Source organism: Littorina saxatilis, linkage group LG15, assembly GCF_037325665.1.
Source record: "Littorina saxatilis isolate snail1 linkage group LG15, US_GU_Lsax_2.0, whole genome shotgun sequence".
NCBI classification, from domain to species: Eukaryota; Metazoa; Mollusca; class Gastropoda; order Littorinimorpha; family Littorinidae; genus Littorina; species Littorina saxatilis.
In genome coordinates, this window is record NC_090259.1 from 10818000 (window position 1) to 10837999 (window position 20000).

The 20000-nt window shown below is 42.5% G+C and overlaps 1 protein-coding gene across 2 annotated transcripts in view; it reads right to left on the reverse strand.

The window, feature by feature from the left end:
- LOC138948534 (breast cancer anti-estrogen resistance protein 3 homolog) overlaps positions 1–20000 on the reverse strand; it is a 126099-nt gene that overhangs the window by 73193 nt on the left and 32906 nt on the right. The window contains exon 1 of one of the 2 annotated variants that reach the window (XM_070320087.1): positions 10451–11833. The exons of the other annotated variant lie outside the window; for it this stretch is intronic. Within the exon in view, the coding sequence (XP_070176188.1) occupies positions 10451–10476 (26 nt within the window). The 5' untranslated portion in view covers positions 10477–11833. Of the gene's footprint in view, positions 1–10450; positions 11834–20000 lie in introns of those variants that run through there. 2 annotated transcript variants of the gene reach the window in all.

Below are 20000 nucleotides of genomic sequence, written 5' to 3' on the forward strand. Positions count from 1 at the left end.
TAGACAAACCTGACGCAGAAAAAGAGGTGATAAACGATTAAGTTGTCAGGCAAGTGGAATGTTAAACAGCCTTTGTGTTTTGCTTGTCACAGTGCCAGTGTGTGTGTGTGTCTTGTGTGTGTGTCTTGTGTGTGTGTGTGTGTGTGTGTGTGTGTGTGTGTGTGTGTGTGTGTGTGTGTGTGTCTTGTGTGTGTGTGTGTGTGTGTGTGTATGTTTCCCTTTTGTCTAGTCATCGAAGTGGAAGCAGAACGAAGACGGAGTTAAAATACCCAAACTCCAAAATAAGGCAAAGTAAAACACAGTCGTTTTTATCTGGTCCAGTAAGATAATTTCAGATAATTAGGTCAATCAGACTTCCACATGAAAGCACAACCTGTGTCCGGGATAATGCCAGGATTTATTTCCTTCGACAAAATATGCGAAAATACAAGCGGGCCAGACAAATTTCATTTTTGTCTGATGAGACTGGAGACCCGTCTGTTCCCTACTGAACTCAGACAACAGATTATATGCTCCGGAAGCCGGGATGCCACAGGTATTTACAATATCTCAGTAATGCCGCGCGAAGGAGGTAAGGTGTGGTTTTTACCTGATAGCAAATCCCCAAGAGTAGAATTAACCCAACACGTCATATTTTCGATTAAACGTCTACATCGGATTCCTGATGGGTTCTGGTGAGATATAAAAATTTAAAAAAATTTAAAACGACAGTCATCCTCCCACTAACGACATTGACGATGTCCAGAAAAATCGTTCTTAAAATGGAGGGTTCTTTATTGGGAATTAATGTGCTGGTTGATATTGATCAAATGGGAGGCAACTCCTTGGCAGTTCACTCGCGCATTCTCTTTTGCTGCTTCTGTTTATGACCTTTAAACTCGATCTTCGGAGCGTCAAAAGTCAATTAAAAAAAATATTAAAACTTAAGAAATCTTTCTTTTTATAGCCTGGCGTGTTTTCACTGCGAGGTATCAGATAGGCAGGGCTCGAAAAGAACTGATATAAAACATCTGTTAAAAATTGCTGGGTTTTTTTTTTTAATGCACTGCCAGATTTGCAACCAAAAAAAGCACTACTGAGATTTTAACACCTGCAGTCAGTGCGGGCTCCTCACGCGATAAAAGCCCATCATTAAACTGAAGTTAAAACAGTGGTGGAGTGTTTCCACTTAGACTTGATTTCAGTATGGTGTGGATATAAATTATGTAGACGAGAAAAGGTCCTTCCCGGCCATATCATAATATATCTAAAGTGCACCCAAAATTTAGACAGTTTTTCACACACACATTCTTAAAGACATTTTATAACACACACACACACACACACACACACAGGCGCGCGTACACACACACACACCGCGCGCACACACACACACACACACACACACACACACACACACACACACACACACACACACACACACCTGTGCCAGAGACGTATAAACAAGACAGAAATCAACCCTGGTTCCAACAAAGACTGAAGTAGGCCACCAAGGGCTTGTCAGTCCCCCAACGGGATGCCCGTGCTATCTGTGAGCTAACAGGGGCGGGAGTGTGTGTGTATTGCCACCGATTACAGAGGCAAGAACGAACAAGGGCGCACCCACATAAAAAAAAGGATCTAATCTGGAACCAGACTACCTCCTGTTATGTGGCTGGCTCCAGCGTTAAAGAAAATCAGTGCCGTGCCGGTGGCAGAAACAGGTTGTTTTTCTCAAGAGAGAGAGAGAGAGAGAGAGAGAGAGAGAGACACACACACACACACACACACACACACACACACACACACACAAACACACACACAAAAACACTGACACACACTCACACACTGACACACACTCACACACATTCACACCGCACACTCATACACAAACACACACACTTACTCACACACACACACACACACACACACACAGCCTTGATCATGAGTGACAGAGAAAAAGTCAGACAGACATGAATACAAGTAGGAAAATGTATTGTGCTCTAGGCTGGAGAGAGAGGAAGAGACGAACAGGGACAGAGAGAGTGATGGCATTGAGAGAAAGACAGACTTACAGTCAGAGAGACATAGACACACAGAGAAAGGGTGTGTGAAAGAGAGAGAGAGAGAGAGAGAGAGAGAGAGAGAGAGAGAGAGGGAGAGAGACTGAGTGAGAGAGAGAGAGAGAGTGAGAGAGAGTGAGAGAGAGTGAGAGAGAGAGAGAGAGACAGAGATTTTGGGGATTAACATGGTAAACAAAGCACGCAGTTTTATCGGGAAGCAAAGTAAACAGTTTTGCAAGAAAATGCTTGTCTCGCGAAGTGCGACTGATTTGCGCAGAAATTACCAGCCTTACCCCATGTGGGGCCCGTTAGCACGATGACGATGGTTGTCGACTTTTTTTCTTCTTGTTTGCCTCAGCGAGATAACTAGATACTGAAACCTCGTACGAATTTGGGACAACGAATTGGGATGAATGGGATAACGGCATGGACGTCTCAAATTTAGAGCAACAAAAAAGGATGAGCTTGTGTTTGACTTTTTGTAAAAGTAAACATTCCCTTTTGGGATGGTGCAAAGAATTTTATCAGTAAGTGTTTTCCTGGATACACGCTCTTTTCCCTCAAATGAGGATAGTTGCCCTGTACAGGGATTTCCTCAAGAAATTAATGAGAAGAAGGAGAAGATGACTTGAATTTCATGGGGCCAAACACGTGGGAGCTTCTCATGGGAGTATTTGGACACATAACTTAAAGATGCATTTTTTTCCATGTCCCCGTGAGAATGGATGCTTTTTATCCCATGTAGAAGCCTGAACACATTCGTGAAGATTCTTCTTCTTCTTCTGCGTTCCCGTTGCCATGCTAGACTGTATTATAGGTTGTCGATGTGATGAAGTCTGAAGTTCGCCGCAGGGACTCCGCTGGGCCCCACAGTTTCTCCTTCAGATCCACCATCTCTGGCCAGAAGTCGCTTCTCAGACCCGCAAAGGTTGGGCATGTCAAGCAGTGAAGATTCGAAAGATGGTCGATCTATACTCGTGGGTAGAAGTCTTAAAGTTCTAGCTGTTTTTTCTAATTCGAGTTCGAGTTCTAATACAAGACAATGCTACAAGAGTGAATGTCAACTGTCTTTTCAACTTTTTCTTGCTAACAGGAAAAACAACTTTCAACACCGTCGCGATATAACCTTCGTGGTTGAAAACGACGTTAAACACCAAATAAAGAAAGAAAGAAAACTTTCAACAACAATGGGGCAGGTGTAAGTGAAATGATCAAAACTGTCCTATTACTCTGTGTACACTTGTCCAGATCTGCACAAATCTCCGTCAGAACTTAAAACTTCTGGCTTTGGATCCACATAGCTCTGGCGGGAAATCATAATCTTGCAACAACATGGTTCGCAGGTCATTCAAATGTTAAGACTTACCGAACTTTATGACGATTCGTTTTTTTAAAACCAGTATTTTAAGGCGTAAGGGTCACCCAGAATTTGGAAAAAAATCGTTTTTCAGATATACTAAATTATGATGTTGCCAAAAGCTAGAAAAATATCTCTATTTTCATGTGCAGTTTACATTTTGTCTCTAGCATACATAGTTTTCTTGCAATAAGTGCTCAAAGTAGGTTGGTGGGAATTAAAAATCACTGGCCGAAATATCTAAAATAACAACAATCCTATTTGCGCTGAGCTGCTGGAAAATAATAAGCCTAACCTGTCTCTCTGGTTTACAACAACCGTACAAGGACTGCTCCCTACAGTTGACGGCAAGATGGCGGCTTTCGTGCATTGAAAGTGAATTTCGCAGCGAATTATCGAGCCTACTGTGAAAAGAGTCAACTTTTTGAGAAAATCATCATGTTTTATGTGGTGAAAGTTCGCGCGAAATCACAGAGCAGCTACACTGTCTGCATGATCAACTTTTTTAAATATTCACCTATTCCATTGAAACTTTGCACATCAAATGTTCACTGGACTGGCTATAGTTTGTTCTAAAATGAAGCTGATAATCAGAAAAATAGAATTTTTTTGATTGTGTTATCATAATAATATATAGAATTATAGTATTCTTTGCTAATGCTACTAAAAGCAAAATTTCCAACAAAACAGAAAGCTTTTAGAACATACTGTAGGTAATGATGCTTTAAATATGAGTGCCAATTTATTTTTCAATTGGACACATACTTTTTCCCCAAGAGTGCATTGAAAAATGCTAAAATTTGCATTTTTGCAGGTTTATTTTGCCCATTTTTTTACGAACTAAATAATTTTTTCAGTTGTTCTACTTAATTTAGGCATTCAAACTTGATGTTTTCTGAAAATATAATGATTTTTGAAGAAAACTACCAAATATCAAGCCAATTCATTGATTACAAGTGACTGAATAAAAAAATAACAGTTTTGGTCCGACAATCTGGGTGACCCTTGCACCAAAAGCAACGGTTGACCTGAAATAAAAATGAACCGATTGAACCTCCGTCTTCAAGAAAGATTGAAAAAAGAAAGTAAATATAAAGATGTTTTTAATCGTGTCCCAAAGTCATCTTTTAAATATGAGTTCAAAGAAGCTTGTTTTGACTTCTAAACGCCGCCCTTCCAAGTCTGTTTAATCAGTTTAAGAAAGTGAATTAACGGGACATATCTGAAAGAGTGAGGAATGGAAGTGGGTCAAGAGGTTGCCTTTCAACACATCGGTGCAAATACTGTCCAATCGTAGACGGTACTAAGTGCACGACAATAAAATAATCTATGTCCCTCAATACCAAAGTGTTCAGGACTTAGACGAAGCTTTCAATGTAAAATTATTCAAGACCGTTAAACGTGGATTTCAGTACACACAAAAAGTTCGAGACCATTGACCAAACAGATTTAAAGTGCAGCTCAAACTGAACCGAGGAACCCTTACATTCTAAACGTATTTACCTGGAATTTGACCTACATATTTCACCTTCATTCAACTGAACGATATGTATGCATACATGTATACACACGTTTTTTGCAACGACCACATTAAATTATTCACAGCTGAAATTATGCTGAGCCGTAGTACGTGAAATCATGGTCATCATTATTTCTTCTTCAAGAATGAATTCAGTGGAATGAAAGGGGATCAGCTCGTTACTCCCCCGGCTCGTTACTCCCCCTTAGGGTTAGGGTTAGGGTTAGGGTTAGTAACAAGCCGGGGGAGTATGGTCATCTAATATTGGTGTATGTCCAACAGCACCAATATTAGCTGAACCTCACCAATATTAGATCCTCCGTCATGCTCAAAAATATTGGTGTAGATTATGACTATCCAAATCTGATATATGTGAGGCCCCATCTGAGCCGGGGGAGTAACGATACGGGGGAGTAACGAGATGCTCCCGAATGAAAGTATCTTTGAATTTGACCAACGAGGAGCAAAAGTTTTATTGTTCAATTAGATAAGTGTGTTACATATACCGTACTGGACAAGGTGTGTGAGTCGGGGGTGAGGTGGTGGGGGTAGAGGACTCCTAAGTCGACGAAGATATACATACACAGACACTGATGAATTACAACCGGATCAAAGAGGGTAAATCTGACCCCTCCCCACCCCACCCCATCCCCCCACCCCACCCCACCCCACCCCCTCCGCCGCTGTATTTTTTCCTCTGTTCAGCTATCGTTCTGCATGTATCTCTGGCGGAACACTTGAAAGCCACTCGTTCGAGCGAATCGCGTTCTGCATGAGTTTTCTGCCTTCCGCATACATGGCCGAAAACATTCATCATCTCAAATAACCTCAAGTGTAGTTGAGACTGTGCCAAAAGGTGACGTTTTCATGTCAGTATGTCCCAAATGACATCACCAGTACATTTTTCATTCTATCTAATCTGTTTTCGTTCTATTTTTTCTAATAACATGCGTTAACAATTGATTGCCAACTGGAATGGAAGAGCACAAAAAGTGTAACTTGATATGTAGTTTCTCTAGAGGGAAAAACATCTTCCACTTTCATGTCAGTGTGTCCCATGCAACATACATTTGCCAAACAGCTATGTGCAAGTAGATTATTTGTTAGTGGTATAGAAAATACTGATCAACAATTAAAGTCAGTTTTCACATTCATTTTCTACCTATTTCTTATTTGTTTATTCTGTTGGCAATGGTGAAATGTCAGCAATCGTGTGTCATTCGGGACAGTAGACATGACACCTGACCTTTTGGCACAGTCTCAGTTTCAAGTGTTTGCTGTCTCGAGTCTGAAAAAAAGAAAGCTGTGAGTGCAGAAATAACACAGAGTGAGAAGGAATGTGAATCAGTTTTTGACAAATCTGGTTTTCCTCAGTCTAAAGTGAAGACACAAGAGACTCCTTATGCAAAAATTAGACAATTTCCCTGCTCGACAGACATCATTTTACTCTGCGAATCTGAGCGTTAACTGCTGTGCAAAATATCTTTAATATGACAATCTCGAAGCTGTATGGTTCTGTGAAACCAAGCGAATAACCGGATGTCATAAACTGTTTTCTAGCAATTAGAACAAGTTTATTGCCGGCTAATTTAATGTTAATCGTGCATTCATTTTATGCGTCTCCATTTGCAACTCCACGAGGACATTAAATTCGTTCGGCTGGAAACTCCGGTATGTCTCGTTGTCAGCTGTATATAAACTCGTGTTATAATTGTTTAAATGGCCAAAGTGACACAGACGACTGGTTAGAGCGGCTCAGCAGTTTGACGCGAATGTTTGTGAAATTTGTTTAGCAGTTTGTGTGTGTGTGTGTGTGTGTGTGTGTGTGTGTCTATGTGTGTGTCTGTGTCTGTGTGTCTGTCTGTGTCTGTGTCTGTGTGAGTATGTTTGTAAGTGTGTGTGTAAGTGTGTGTGTGTGTGAGTATGTTTTTAAGTGTGTTCGTGTGTGTGTGTGTGTGTGTGTGTGTGTGTGTGTGTGTGTGTGTGTGTGTGTGTGTATGTGTGAGTATGTTTGTAATTGTGTGTATGTGTGTGTGAGTATGTTAGTAAGTTTGTGTGTGTGTGTGTGGGTGTGGGTGTGTGTGTGTGAGTATGTTTGTAATTGTGTGTGTGTTTGTGTCTGTCTGTGTTTGTGTGTGTGTGGGGGGGGTATGTTTGTACGTGTGTGTGGGTCTGTGTGTGTGAGTATGTTTGTAATTGTGTGTGTGTGTCTGTCTGTGTTTGTGTGTGTGTGTTTGTGAGTATGTGTGTACGTGTGTGTGTGTGTGAGTGTGTGTCACTGTTAGTGTGTGAGTATGTTTGTAATTGTGTGTGTGTGTGTGAGTATGTTTGTAATTGTGTGTGTGTGTGTGTGTGTGAGTATGTTTGTAATTGTGTGTGTGTGTGTGTGTGTGTGTGTGTGTGTGTGTGTGTGTGTGTGTGTGTGTGTGTGTGTGTGTGTGTGTGTGTGTGTGTGTGTGTGTGTGTGTGTGTGTGTGTGTGTGTGAAGAGATTAATTCATCTTAAAAATTCCCACTCTACACAATAAGCATCCAGACTGTTGATTGTTGGAATGCGTCCAAGTGGGGAACGGGGGGGGGGGGGGGGCCTTATGCTTATTCCTTGGAAAAGCCTGGCCGTATCTGAAATGGTAAGCCGAATCTTTTACGCGTAAAGGGCTGTGGCTTTAATTAAAGCGATTCTAACTGAAATCACTCTTGTCATCAAAAAAGTATGCGATGGAGGCTTAAATGTCTCCCCATTACCATCTTTAGTAGGTCAAATGAATGTAAACTGTCTGTATTTGACACGGTTGCAGTTAATACAGACAGGAATGCGGTCTAGGCACACAGGTATTAATAGGGAAAAAAGATGGGACCGTTTAAAATCACAATCGGGTGGCCGAGTGTGTTTGTTTGTTTGTTTGCTTAACGCCCAGCCGACCACGAAGGGCCATATCAGGGCGGTGCTGCTTTGACATATAACGTGCGCCACACACAAGACAGAAGTCGCAGCACAGGCTTCATGTCTCACCCAGTCACATTATTCTGACACCGGACCAACCAGTCCTAGCACTAACCCAATAATGCCAGACGCCAGGCGGAGCAGCCACTAGATTGCCAATTTTAAAGTCTTAGGTACGACCCGGCCGAGGTTCTAACCCACGACCTCCCGATCACCGGGCGGACGCCTTACCACTAGGCCAACCGTGCCGGTTGGGTGGCCGAGTGGTAACGCACTTGCGCTCGGAAGCGAGAGGTTGCGAGTTCGACCCTGGGTCAGGGCGTCAGCAATTTTCTCCCCCCTTTCCTAACCTAGGTGGTGGGTTCAAGCGCTAGTCTTTCGGATGAGACGATAAACCGAGGTCCCTTCGTGTATACTACATTGGGGTATGCACGTTAAAGATCCCACGATTGACAAAAGGGTCTTTCCTGGCAAAATTGTATAGTCGTACATAAAAAATGTCCACCAAAATACCCGTGTGACCTGGAATAATAGGCCGTGAAAGGTGGATGCAGCGCCTATAGGATGTTGATCTACTGGCCGATGTGAATGCGTGATATATTGTGTAAAAAATTCCATCTCACACGGCATTAATAGGTAACATGCGCTTTGAGTCGCCTTGTGTGATGAGATACGTGCGCGATAGAAATCATCGTAAATAAAAGAAATAAAAAATTAAATAAAGCTAGAAATCGACGCCAAGGTGTGACGTCAAGTTTGTGTTGGTTGAGGTTCTTCTTCTTCTTCTTCTTCTTCTTCTTCTTCTTCTTCTTCTTCTTCTTCTTCTTCTTCTTCTTCTTCTTCTTCTTCTTCTTCTTCTTCTTCTTCTTCTTCTTCTTCTTCTTCGTTCATGGGCTGAAACTTCCACGTTCACTCATGTTTTTGCACGAGTGGATTTGTACGTGCAAGACCGTTTTTACCCCGCCATTTAGGCAGCATACGTCGATTTTGGGGGAGGCATGCTAGGTATTTTCGTGTTTCTATAACCCACCGAACTCTGACATGGATTACAGGATCTTTTCCGTGCGCACTTGGTCTTGTGCTTGCGTGTACACACGAAGGGGGATAAAGCACCAGCAACCCTGCACATATTAAGTTGATATGGGAGACCAGAAAAATCTCTACCCTTAACCCACCAGGCGGCCGCGGCCGGGATTCAGTTGAACTCCCGACCTTCCGATTAGGAGGCCGATGTCTTAACCACAACACCACTGCGCCCGTCGGTTGAGGTTCAAAAGCTGCAGGAAACGTGCAACAACAAACGACTGCACGTCAATGCCACATCGTGATCGGTATGAAGATTCAACTTTTATAGAGACAAAGCAACTCTGATCCAAACAACGGTTTCACACGACCCGTGACCGTCTGAACTGTTTTCAAGCAAGCTTGTCTGTGTACATGGTCCTTAATTAGCTCGACTGTATTGGCTTTAAACGGACTAAATTGATAGCGGAATCTTCTGTTATAATGCGTGCAAAGCGAGAATGTTTTCATTTAATCCTGGGTATTAATACGCCGCTCGCTCGAATAGTTTGGCTATATAATAATTATAGTTGCGCTTTGAAGGGTAATCTTCCGCCAAGGTCAAGTTGAACTAGCTCTTGCACTTGGATAGCACAGGAATTTGACACTGAGTCAGTTGAAAATGAACGTGGATGAGGAAATGGAAAGAGAGAAAGAAAGAGACAGACAGATGTCGGATAGGTAGACAGACAGACTGACATGTAGTGTGTGTGTGTTTGTGTAATCTGGCATCCACGCGCTCAGATTCTAACCAAATCCAAGTCTGCCTTTCAAGTGATGCAGTTCGATGACAGACAAGGACGGGCGCAGTGGCGTGGTGGTAAGACATCGGCCTCCTAATCGGGAGGTCGGGAGTTCGAATCCCGGTCGAATCCTGGTGGGTTAAGAGTGGAGATTTTTCCGATCTACCGTGTCAACGTATGTGCAGACCTGCTAGTGACTTAACCCCCTTCGTAAGTACACGCACGCACAAGACCAAGTGCGCACGGAAAAGATCCTGTAATCCATGTCAGAGTTCGGTGGGTTATAGAAACACGAAAATACCCAGCATGCCTCCCCCGAAAGGGCGTATGCAGCCTAAATGGCGGGGTAAAAACGGTCATACACGTAAAATTCCACTCGTGCTAAAAACATCAGAGAACGTGGGAGTCTAAGCCAAGGAACGAAGAAGAAGAAGCTGACAGACAAGAATAATTATTCCCGATACAAACTTGTCAAGAAACAAACAATCAGTGACAAGTTTCAAAATGTCAAAATGGACGCTGCAACAGTATACAATCAAAATAATTTGAACACACACAAAAACTGACGAGAAAAATGTCCAGAATCAAATCACATATTCACCAACACGCAAAACCGTGACACATACTCCCCCACCCCCCCCCCCCACCCCCCCCCCCCTTTAAAGTATATTGCACTCTCTAAGTATCATAATACCATGATAGAGAAAATTCAGTGAACACTTTTCTACCACTCTTTCATTGCTAATTAAAAAATTAATCATTAATTGCACCGGCAAAGCCTTACCTGTGCATATATCCTGCGTACGACATGTTGACGTTCAGCGAAGTTGTCCGTATCAGCCTTCACACAAATCTTGCTCAGTATAATCCAAATAGAAGCTTTCTCGATGTAAAAAAAAAAACCTGTATCACTCGGCTAGAAATCCTTTCCACAGTTATAAGATAATCCAAACATCTCCGTGATGAGATAGTTGCTGAAATTAGCACCGCTGCTGCTTTTGATAAGCCAGGAATTCAGAGAATAAATATAATACGATAAATGATGGACCGAACAGGCTCGGATGTGTACACGACACCACCACAACACGACGAAAAAACCTCATTGCTTGGGGAACGAAATCCATGCTTAGACGAAGAAGTCACAAGAACTTTGATCACTTGAAGTTCGTTAAATAAGCATTTGCTTGAGTTCGTGTCCTAGCTGCATTTTTGTCAATTGTTTCATGTCATGTATTTTGAATAAAATTGTGTTTAAACCAAAGGTTCTGACTTTAATTCTTTGTTTGCCAATGTCCGGGAATACAGCAGAACCCAACCACGGGGAGCTCAACACAAGTCACCAACGTTGTGCGACGTCACGTTGTGTGGGACCACTCATAAGCAACTTGTCAAAACGGCAGCACAAGCGTTCACATGCAAATTGTATTACTCTTCAAGCCTTGTCTGTTCATGTCTTGAGTAACTCATATTCACTGTTGATCACATTTGAAAGGCGTTAGATAATAAATTCAGTCTATCGTGGGAAACAGTCTGCATTGCTTTTTATCATTAGCTGAGCTCATATATACAAAGCGGCGTCATGTCTACGCTCTTCAAAAGAAATACGACCCCCTGAATGCTCACACAAAAACATTCTGACATGTTTTTTCCCAGACTAAGGTCGAAGATGTCAAACGCGATGAGCGTGAGAACATTAATTCTCGTAATAATTCCGACACATTAAAGAGTTTATGACTGTCATCTTTAGCAAACGTCTCTCACAATGATATCAGCCACACAAAAATGACAAACTAGTTTGACTTTAGCCATAAGGACCACGAAGTTGAAACGTGTCTGCAGACTGTCACAGTTGAGATTATTTCAAAATGGCTGTCACAATTATATCAGCCACACAAAATGACAAACAGGTTTGATTAAACAGGTTTCCATAAGGAGCGTGCGGTCTCTTTGTGGACATCATACGGGTATACACAGGTGAGGTGATTTCCAAAACGTCTCTGACAATTTATATCAGCCAAACAAAATGACAGACAAGTTTGACTTTAGTCAAAAGGACCGCGCAGTCTCTTTGGACACTTCGACATCACACGGGTATTCAGACTGTCACAGTTGACATGATTTCCAAACGTATCTGACATTAGCGTCATTCACACAAAATGACAGACTAGTTTAGCTTCAGCAGACTGTCACAGTTGAGATGATTTCTAAATACCTGGGTGCAGCATACAGTCACGCATGTCTCAAAAGGTTGAGTCAACCATGTTCAAACGTTTCTATGGAGAACCACTGAGCCAATGCACATAAAGAATTAGCACCAGTTGTTGCGAATTGATAGACACGTCCTCGTCAGTCTTGCGCTGGAATTTCTGTTCAAGAGATAAAGTTTTGTGCACATGATTGAGAGATTTAGACGAACCAATCAATCAATCAATCAATCAATATGAGGCTTATATCGCGCGTATTCCGTGGGTACAGTTCTAAGCGCAGGGATTTATTTTTTTTAACGGGGCTGTTTTGTCACAAGCTGTTAAAAAAATCAAGAAGCCACTAACTTCAGTCACAAGACCGCAACGAGTTTCAAGTGTGAGCGGCCAATAATTGCTTTGCATTCCAAAAAGCATGTGCACAAAATAAATTTATAAATGTATGAATTATTGAAGAAATTAATTAATTAATTAAATAATAATTGCAAAAATTCATTGAAGAGGATTTGCGTCTCGCATGAAAAAGCCTCATTCTTTTTCGGGAATCTAAGCATGACAGACATTTACAAACCATCTTTTCCTATACTTCTCCAAAATAAAAATCCATAGCTGTGCAGCGGGAGCTGAAATCAGCAAACGGCCACCGTCTCTCTTAGAATCATTCCAAAATCAAAATGGTCCAATGATTTCAGGCCTGAACTGTGCACACAAAGCCCTAACATGCATGATCTCTGGCAGCTGGTATTCGGCCATCCACTCTCTGTATATAACATCAATCATAACCATGAGAAACAGAACTCAACACACTTGACGATCGACCAATACAAAGCGTTCCTAAAAGCAAAACACCGTTCATTTTCTGTTTACGCTGAAGGTGGCATTTGCCTGGGGTTTTTTCTTTATTTTTTTTTTGTGAGGAATATTTACCTTCCCCCTAAAAAACAACAAAAAATGTCAACCCTGAAACAACAACACAGGCTCACGTGGCTTGCAAGCGCGAATGTTTTCCGAGTTGTTGTTTTGTCTTTGTAAACATCTCTTTCTTCTCTCGCTGCCCGCTTGTTTGTTTATTTGTTAGGTTTTGTTTCTCTTGTTTTTCTTTCTTTCGAGTTTAGCCATCAAATTTCGCACACTGACTCACTGCTAACGCCAAGCAGCTGTTACGAGACAGGTGAAAACAGCAAAGTGTAACAAAAACTTCAACACGAAACAATACCTAACACTTACATAGTGTTCCGAGGCACGACCACGAGTGGTCCGATGTGTCATCGCGCTGAACAACAACCAGACGACAGTATGGGACCCTCGGCCAGTTTACAGAGAGATTGAAATTAAAACTACGACAAAAAGCGCGACATCTAGGTGTGATGATGTCATCAGAACTTGACAATAACACGCATGCGTGATGTTACATCTGCTGGACTGGGTGGCCGAGTGGTAACGCACTTGCGCTCGGAAGCGAGAGGTTGCGTGTTCAGGCCTGGGTCAGGCCGCAATTTTCTCCCCCCTTTCCTAACCTAGGTGGTGGGTTCAAGTGCTAGTCTTTCGGATGAGACGAAAAACCGAGGTCCCTTCGTGCACACTACATTGGGGTGTGCACGTTAAAGATCCCACGATTGACAAAAGGGTCTTTCCTGGCAAAATTGTATAGGCATAGATAAAAATGTCCACCAAATACCCGTGTGACTTGGAATAAAGTGTAAACAAATTCCATCTCACACGGCATTAAGTCTCAGGGCTTGGAAACATGAATACACGCATGCAGGGGGGAAAAAATGGGTAGCGCCGTATACTGTATGGCAGCTCGCTTTCCCCAGGGAGAAAGCAGCCCGAATTTCTGTGAGGTTACCCTCATGGACTATATAAAATCTTATCCTTATCTTATCTTATCCTCTATAAGTCGATGTCGTCGTTTGGCATGGGGAGAAAATATCCGGCACATTTGTTAAACTTTTGGATTGACAAGAGAAATTGGATGTTATTTTAAGTGCATCAATGGCAACGAACATAATTCCTAAACACCAGAGTTTATTTGACCTATTTTTAGCCCTTTAATGCTATGTTCATTGTGTTTTGATCTCAAACAATTTATTGCGTCTGGTGTGATAACGTTGACTGGCATCGACTGAACTCAAATTCTCTCCATTTTAACTTAAAACTCACACACACCTTGTCGATTTTCCGGCTGTGTCCTGAGAACGATTTAAATCCCTCTAAACGCCTTGACAGCGAACTGTCAGCAGCTTCCGTACGCCTCATCCATAAAGTAGACTGTAAAACGGTCCTCCTGGTGCTGAATACTCTGTAGTTAAAGTGACGAGACAATGTCTAATGTCAGCTTGTAAAATGGTGATGGACGGACGATGACTACTGTGTAGATAAAATGTCGACTTAACTCTAAAAGAAACTTGGGGTTTCAATTGTTAGCCACTGCTTTAGATATTTTTCGTTCTTTTATTTATTTCCTTTTTAATTGATTTATTATACATATTCGACATTTCATATACATTCATTATATATTTCAAGTTATGTTTCAGTTGTTTAATTTGTTTATTTTTTCTCGGAGGGGGGGGGGGGGGGGGGGGGGGTGGGGGGGTGGATCTTAGAAAACGGTCTGACAAACTGCAGTGAAACCTAACGGCTTTGGTGTACTTTGAACGAAAATAAACTGTAAACTTTTCTAATGTGAAAATCGTATGTCACTGCTTTATTGTCATTGCAGGCATGTAAGTAACAAAATGCATGCGTGCATTGTCCTGACATAAAAAAAAAATATAAAAAAAAAGAGTCAGGATGAAATTAACAAATTCCTTATGCTTGCATGACACAACAGCACATGCCTACTCCATTTGTGTTCATCCTTTCGTAGGTTTTTCAGATGTGTAACAAGTACAAATGCTGAGGTCCTCAATAAATTATTACCATTACGAAACAGCAAAAGGAAGAAAGAAATCGGAATTCCTTTTGAAAATTTGAGAAGAACAATTTTTGTCATCAGGGGTTGTCAAACCTTGAGACGATCAGTCTGATGGCAAGCTGTCTGATGTGATTATAACTGATGAGCATTCCAAGCGTGTTAGAATGAGCATATTTGTTCAGTGAGTATATACAGCGCGGAAAGAAAGTCTCACTGTTTTCATATCTAACGTCTGCATACAAAAAGTCAGATTGCCAGCTCATATACTCGGAGTGTACGCAGTTTTCCCCATACTTCAAGCTGTTGGAAACTTGTTTCTTAATTGTAATGCTTCCATGTCAGAGTTCGGTGGGTTATAGAAACACGAAAATGCCCAGCATGCTTCCCCCAAAATCGGCGTATGCTGCTGAATGGCGGGGTAAAAATGGTCATACGCGTAAAAACCCACTCATGCAAAAACATGAGTGAACGTGGGAGTTTCAGCTCATGAACAAAGAAGAAGAAGAAGAGTAATGCTTCTCATTCACTCAAGTGCCAGGAGACGGCAAGACACTGATTCCGCATAACCTTAAATTACCGATGTTGCCATCATTTACAGCGTTTACTAGCCTTTGTTTAATGGGTCAGGCTATTTGTTTTCTTCTAATGTCCAGATACTATAACTGCGCAAATCCCAAGCTCCCGTAAACCTGCGATGTATTCATTACCGCATAATACATCTTTTATGAAATGCAATTGTCCAATTCGAAACATGTTCTTCCATGTCGCTGTACAACCGTGTTTCTGTTCACTGCTGACACCTCTCTGAAACTGACAACTAAACTTAAAATAAATGCATTGCTGTACACTGTAACAATCCTTTGGGTGTGTATTCATACAATCCGCAGCAACCACAAACAGAATAGAAATGGACCGTACACTGATTCACAAAACGCCTCATCTTCTCATCGAAACTCAACATAAATAAACACCTTGGTAGTTTCCGCGCACTATATCCTATATCCATACTACCAGCAAACAACAGCAGTGCATTAAGTAAGAAATACAATTGTGTAAATGTCAACTGCTGTCATTTAAAGAGCGTGAGTGTCGACAACGTGCATGCAACTGCCGAAAGGTCCCCATCAGTCGATAAGGTCGCTTCGAGTCAGTTCGCAAAATGCGACACTTTGACACGCTCGCATGCGTAGCACACAGGCAGAATTGTTGCTGTAAAAAAAACCGTGCAACTTCTATAGCTTTACATGTTTGTGTGCAATAATATTTTCATCAAACTCTAGTCATAGACTCATACCTAATAATTAAATATGCTGTTCTCCAAAATGTCATTGATGAAACCGCGATGGTGTCACTGAAAGTCATTGTCGTGAATCCACTCCACTGAACGTGAGACGCCGCTTTTCCCACGAAGTCGGTATGTGGATGCATGAATCTCAAAGTTCAGCCCCAAACCAAACCATGGTCTACACACATTCTTAGAATACCACTGAGCGAAGAATGAAGAAGAAAAACACTGAAAGTCCTTCGAGAAAAATCCCAGCACCTGCACCAACTGCATGCCGCCAATACGGCTTACATACCGTGCGTGTCATTAGTATTAGCTTCAGATGCAATGCAGGAATGAAACCGAGCCTTTTTGGTGTCTCGCCAAACAAAAAGTGCGGACCGTGACTTGTTTACGTTGTTCTTTGCACTGCTGACCAAGACCTCAGTGGGACCGAGACTGACCTAAACACAGTGGCCGCGTGGCTAATCCTGTAGCTATTGTAGGCGGGCTTTCCGAATGTTCTACCCACCTATCTGGTCCAGTATGCCGGAGTGTTAAGAGACTTTAGTCCGGGATAAGCTGCATTGAGGAGGCTGTCTATCCTTGACTAAATTCTCTAACCTCGACTTGTCACGGCATACCGACCCAGGCCTTTATTGCCGTATTTTATTCCAGACTACATTCTCTAACCTCGACTTGTGCATAGCGACCCAGGCCTTTATTGCCGTATTTTATTCCAGACTAAATTCTCTAACCTCGACTTGTGCATAGCGACCCAGGCCTTTATTGCCGTATTTTATTCCAGACTAAATTCTCTAACCTCGACTTGTGCATAGCGACCCAGGCCTTTATTGCCGTCTTTGCACCATCATTGTTGATAGCGGTCCCGACAGGCAAAACAAGACACGGTCGTCTGGGTCTGGCGCTGGGGTCAAAAAACTTTTTTTTTAACACAATGTGGATTTCATTATTACATTTTCAGCCTATTAAGTCGGCCTGCTATTGACATTTCTGATATTAATACCGTCCCCACCACAAACACTTTGAACAAGGCTGCAGCTGTGACGGGTACAAGGACCTGATTCTCTCAGCGTCAAGGTCTACGGTTGTTGATCTAGATTACAAAATATCATCGCACACACAAACGCTGTAAGGAGTGTTTCACAAAATATCCAGGTCTTCTGGCATTTCTCAGTCTTGTCTCCAAGACATCACGACTAAAAACAGTACAAAGCTGATGTACCCTGCAGAATGTGCTGTTGTACTTGTCAGACTTGATTGTACCAAGTCCTTCACATGTTGTAATGCGCTTAGAGCCAAATATTTTTGTTTTTTGTAAGGGATAGGCGCAATATAAATACACTTTATTATTATTATTATTATTAATGGCCGGTTCATGAAGCATCTACGGTCGTTTCCAGTATCACTCACAAAATTTTTAATAAAGTGACCATAAACGCTTCAGCTGTGACAGGTACAAGGACTCATTCTCCACAGACAAAGGTCTACTACGGCCGTTTATCCTACTCACAAAATAACGCGCGTGACCATGAACCATAGGGATGCAGCTGTGACTGGAGGGATGACTGATTCTCCAGCGTCAAAGGTCTACGTCCGACCATCTGACTCACAAAATAACGTGACCATAAACAAAACACGCTGCTGTAAGAGGTAACAAGTCGCGTAAGGCGAAAATACAATATTTAGTCAAGTAGCTGTCGAACTCACAGAATGAAACTGAACGCAACGCAACGCAGCAAGACCGTATACTCGTAGCATCGTCACTCCACCGCCCGTGGCAAAGGCAGTGCCCGTGGAATTGACAAGAAGAGCGGGGTATTCGTTGCGCTGAGAAGGATAGCACGCTTTTCTGTACCTCTCTTCGTTTTAACTTTCTGAGCGTGTTTTTAATCCAAACATATCATATCTATATATTTTTGGAATCAGGAACCGACAAGGAATAAGATGAAAGTGTTTTTAAATTGATTTCGAAAAAAAATGTTGATAATAATTTTTATATATTTAATTTTCAGAGCTTGTTTTTAATCCGAATATAACATATTTATATGTTTTTGGAATCAGCAAATGATGGAGAATAAGATAAACGTAAATTTGGATCGTTTTATAAATTTTTATTTTTTTTTACAATTTTCAGATTTTTAATGACCAAAGTCATTAATTAATTTTTAAGCCACCAAGCTGAAATGCAATACCGAAGTCCGGGCTTCGTCGAAGATTACTTGACCAAAATTTCAACCAATTTGGTTGAAAAATGAGGGCGTGACAGTGCCGCCTCAACTTTCACGAAAAGCCGGATATGACGTCATCAAAGACATTTATCAAAAAAATGAAAAAAACGTTCGGGGATTTCATACCCAGGAACTCTCATGTCAAATTTCATAAAGATCGGTCCAGTAGTTTAGTCTGAATCGCTCTACACACACACACACACACACACGCACGCACACACGCACGCACACACGCACATACACCACGACCCTCGTTTCGATTCCCCCTCGATGTTAAAATATTTAGTCAAAACTTGACTAAATATAAAAAGAAAGGATTCACTAAGATTCGAGGCCAACGACCCTTCATCCGACCCACAAAGAATAACTTGACTATGGACACTACACGGCAGCTGCTGTGATAAGTATTAAAAAAAAATGATTCAATGTGAATCGCAGTTTATGGCTGTTCTAGATTTAAAGACATAAGTCCAGGTTAAAGTGTTCCCTCAATGCAGTTTTTCCCAAATAAAGTCTCATAATTCGACTCCTGCATACTGGCCCTGATGAACGAAAATACATGTACCATCGCAAGCACAAAGACCAAAGTAGTGTTTGCAGGGACAGGCCAAATCAACGATTGTTGACGGGGAGAATCAAAGGTCTATAACTGGCCCGTGTATCTGACTCACAGTATGTATAGCGTGACCACAGACGCTGTAAGGTATAATTCTCAAAGGACCAAGCATAACAGCCGTCTCTGGACATAAAATATATCATCCAAAGCACACACAACTGCTGTCGCAGGTAAAGCGAGGCATCTGGGTCATTTGACCTTTGACCTGACCCCCGACAAGGGGGGTGGGGGCGCTTACAAGGTATTTTACGGTGCAGGTTTCGCCGCACTGCTCTCAGATGGAGAAAAATAAATGTAATTCAGATGACGTCCTAAACGGCGGGGGGGGACTGAGGGGGGGGGGGGGGGCGACAGTGGCCGGTTAGGGACAGCTAGCTGGCAATAGATGATGATACTTTTCCATGCGATGTCGACGTCAAGTTCACGTCACCGATTTAAACTCGGTAGAGTTGCGTGTCACGTCTAGAGGCACCACGTCATCGGCTGCGGTATTTCGTCACGGATGGCCGCGTCATTCATTGCCTTTCTTACGCTGTAATTTCCTTGATCCCTTGCCTGCGTTACGCATGAGTGGCAAGATTTATCTTTGACATTATCCAACCCCGCTTGTTGAGGGCTGTACACAGGTACAACGGAACCCCCCTTTTAAGACCTGAACAATCTGAAAAAATAGGTCTTTAAAAAAGTAGAAAGTCTTACAATGGGGGTAAATTTATAGAGGTTATGAACAGAAATTTGAAAATTCAAGGTCTAAAAGGGAAGGAGGGAGGGAGGGAGGGAGGGAGGGAGAGAGGGAGGGAGGGAGGGAGGGAGGGAGGGAGGGAGGGAGGGAGGGAGGAAGGGAGGGAGAGAGGGAGAGAGGGAGGGAGGGAGGGAGGGAGGGAGGGAGAGAGGGAGAGAGGGAGGGAGAGGGAGGGGGAGGGAGGGAGGGAGGGAGAGAGGGAGGGGGGGAGGGGGAGAGGGAGGGAGAGAGGGAACGAGGGAGGGAGGGAGGGAGGGAGAGAAGGAGGGAGGGAGGGAGGGAGGGGGAGGGAGGGAGGGGGAGAGGGAGGGAGAGAGGGAGGGGGAGAGGGAAGGAGAG